This window comes from Propithecus coquereli, unplaced genomic scaffold (assembly GCF_000956105.1).
Source record: "Propithecus coquereli isolate 6110/MARCELLA unplaced genomic scaffold, Pcoq_1.0 Scaffold376, whole genome shotgun sequence".
NCBI lineage: Eukaryota > Metazoa > Chordata > Mammalia > Primates > Indriidae > Propithecus > Propithecus coquereli.
In genome coordinates this window covers 934,930-938,535 of record NW_012149463.1, presented here as the reverse complement: position 1 = coordinate 938,535, position 3,606 = coordinate 934,930, and the positions used below count along the sequence as shown (strand labels likewise).

Here is a 3,606-nt window from a genome sequence, read left to right as displayed (position 1 = left end):
TTTAGTAAGTAATGTGGTTTAATGCTAGGTCTATCATGACAGATTGACACAAAACCTCCAACTTTTAGTACTAAGTATTTTTATTTATTAAAGTAATTAAAGTTTGACTAATCTGAAAGTACTCACATCTGTTAAATCAATATCTGCATCCTCAGGGAAATCTGGATGACTGTCGCCAGAACCATCTTTTGGGACAATTCCCCAATCATCCCCTTCCTTCAATTCTCCACATTCTGCAATAACGCACAACTGTAAAAATAATCCTAAATTGTTGAAGTGCACTACCATATTAGTGAAAGATTAAAAATATATCTAGGTTTAAAAGCTGTATGGCTGGAACTCATGTGTAAAACTGTCCAATTCAGATTTACATTAGGAGGCTATCTGCTATAATTACAATAATGCCCTTTATAGACATTCCAACTGATGTATCACTATTTATATAAGTATTTTATTGCTATTCAGGAGTTCAGTGAACACTAAGTTGGCAATTTTATCATTTTCTGTGTAACTGTCTGTAGGTGCGGCATGAGCTTTCAGTTTACTACTATTCCCTTCATACACTGAGTGACAGCCTACCTCCTACATGTAATTGAGTTTCCAATTCCCACTCACAACCCTGTCACTTACGTTGGATAGTATTACAGTCATTTTGATTCACAGACATTTAAAACACAAGGATCTTAAGAGATAATCTAGTCTTAGTCCTTAAGCAATTTAGATTACTGAAGAATGAAGAACAGGCCCAGAAAAGTAACAAGATCAAGGCCAAACATCTCTTAATAGCACAATCCAGACAAGATTTTAGGTTTACTGTCCTCTTTCTTCTATGAACCAGTATATATACTGACTCAAGAATTTTGCAGGTCTAGGAAGACTTAAGTAATCTAGCAAAGATCACCAACATGGAAGTTGAAATAAGAATAGAAATTGCCTTCTTTAAAACTACCCTAAGTCATCTTTCCCATTGTAGAAAACAGTTAAAAAGTGGCAGATCTAGGCTTCCATATCAAAAGCCATTCTAACGCTTTTCCAATTTTTCCAGACCGTAATCACCCAATCCTTTTCCTTAAATTTCTTTAAGATAGCAACTAAGATAACAAGTGTATTTCACTGTAACTTTTTACTTACTTTGGCAGGTTTTTCACCTTTCACTTCTACATTTTCCAGTATCCTTGCGACACCTATTCCTTTAATTACTTGGCCAAACACCACATGTTTCCCATCCAAATGAGGAGTTGGAACTGTTGTGATAAAGAACTGAGAACCATTTGTATCTTGGCCTGCATTTGCCATGCTCAATAAACCCTCTCGATCATGCTGTAGAAATAAAATCATTAAAAGAAAATCAAGGTTAGAGGTATTAGTCTGAACTGTTCTTTTACTGACCATTCACATAAAACTGGTATGGACAGACCTATCCAGATCAAACTTTGCTTTTTTTACTTTTAAGATTTTTAAATTACATTTTACTTTGTATAAATCAACAACCTTTGGCCAGGCGTAATGGTTCACACCTGTAATCCCAGCACTTAGAGAGGCTGAGGTGGGAGGATTGCTTGAGCCCAAGAGTTGAAGACCAACCTGGGCTGTTGTAAGACCCCCATCTCTACAAAATATAAGAAAAATTAGCCAGGTGTGGTGGCATGTGCATGTAGTCCCAGCTACTTGGGAGGCTGAGGCAGGAGGACTGCTGAGCCCAGGAGTTTAAGGATGCAGTGAATTATGATGCTGCCACTGCACTCCAGCCTGGGCAACAGATCAAGACCCTGTCTCTTAAAAAAAAAAAAAAAATTGCAGCCTTTAATTCACAAAACATGGAGTACTTAATCACTTTTTAAACTTTAAGAAAAGTTCATGAAACCAAATAACATAACAGAAATAGTGGGGGGGGGAGTTGTTTCTAAATTGGCCATCTTGAGAAGATGCTTACGATTCGTCTTTAAGATACAGCATTAAAGAAATCTAGTAATATACTTTGCCCTCTTTATGATGGATGCTCTTCTTTCTGAGAAGACCTGAACAGTCTTCCCACATTCATAAATGGGCCCAACATTATGAGTCTTCCTTTGCATATCAATAAACTGGGAATAGTAATCCGATACTGAATTTATTTACTTATTTATTTTTTGAGACAGGGTCTCACTCTGTCGCCTGGGCTAGAGTGCAGTGTTGTCATCATAGCTCGCTGCAACCTCAAACTCCTGGCCTTAAGCGATCCTCCGGGCTCAGACTCCTCAAAGTGCCAGGATTACAGGCATGAGCCACTGCACTTGGCCTTGGGATGCTGAATATAGACAAGACATTCAGTTAGGTATTTCCGTAATCTCAAAAGAATCCAAATCTTACAGCTTTCATCTCAGGTGAATCATCTCTTCAGAGAGTGCTCAAAATGCTGCATACATCTTGAAACCAAAATTCTACCTTGGCATCATCTTCTTCAAAGGTTCTGTAAAACCCAATTTCTTCAACTTTTCACTTTATCTCTTAGGCTTTCTAAATGTATTCTTTGTTGGTGCATGCATTATACCACTCATGATATATGTCATGTCTCAAGTCATTCTACCTAAAATATCTTTTACCCTTTCAATCTAAATCAAATTCACCTTTCAAACCCACCAAGTTTGTAGAAGGCAAGAACTCTGTGTCCTTTCTTTACCGCCCGCCCCCCGCCAGATTTCTTTTTATCAAGGTAATTGTCATGTAATCTTAGTTTCAACCTTCTGGTAGTTTCCTTTATTTACCGCAACATTAACTAGGATATTAACTTTATTTCCTAAGACTCCCATTGCCTTTGTCTTTCCTCACCCACACCCCTTCTTCAATCCTGCATCTATACTTTTAGTTCCTGCCTAACCAAATTTTAACCACCCTGAAAGTCCCGGTTTGCACAGCCGAAGTACCCATTCCTCTTCAATGTCTTCCCTAATAATTTGGACCACACAATTCACACCTTTCTCCTATAGCATATAAAGTTATGTACTATCAATGTTATACAAGCAAGGATATTCAATCAATTTAGCATTTATTTGCATTTCATTATTGAGTTGTCCCATGTGTTTTAATCTTATCTCTTAGCAGGATTATAAATTCCTGGTCATCATTACCTTTCAATTTTATAAACCCTTCGATGCCAGTGACAGTACTGAGCATATAGTTGCAGTCAATAAATACTGTTTAAAAGACTAATGTCATTTTATTTTCAAATCATCCTATTACTGTGCTTAGATTCCTCACTTTTAAAAAGATCGCTTTACTTTTGTACTTACACGTTCATCCTTCTAACTTGACGGTGCAGTATATCCCAATTACATCTTGGAACAATAAAGATAAGAAGGCACAGACACCACTAATTTCCATTAGGAGCCTGGACATTAACCATATCTGCTAGTTGCAAATCCCCTGACACCCCGGATATTAGTGATAGTTTTGTCAACTCTTCAAATTCAAATAAAGCACACAAGTTACATCCTTCCGATAATGAGAATATTTTTCCTGGAAACAATTTTGCCATATGGTGGCTGCACTTAAAAACTCATCGGCTTAAAAAAAAAAAAAACAAAAAAAACCAACCTGGATCACATTGAAATAACTCTGATATTCATT

General features: G+C 37.0%; 1 protein-coding gene across 1 annotated transcript in view; it reads right to left on the bottom strand.

The window, feature by feature from the left end:
• Positions 1 to 3,606, bottom strand: part of PPID (peptidylprolyl isomerase D) — a 24,063-nt gene that overhangs the window by 10,824 nt on the left and 9,633 nt on the right. The window contains exons 4-5 of the mRNA XM_012651910.1: positions 1,132 to 1,320; positions 127 to 249 (exon numbers count right to left, since the gene is read on the bottom strand). Coding sequence (XP_012507364.1) covers positions 127 to 249; positions 1,132 to 1,320 — 312 coding nt within the window. The remainder of the gene's footprint in view (positions 1 to 126; positions 250 to 1,131; positions 1,321 to 3,606) is intronic.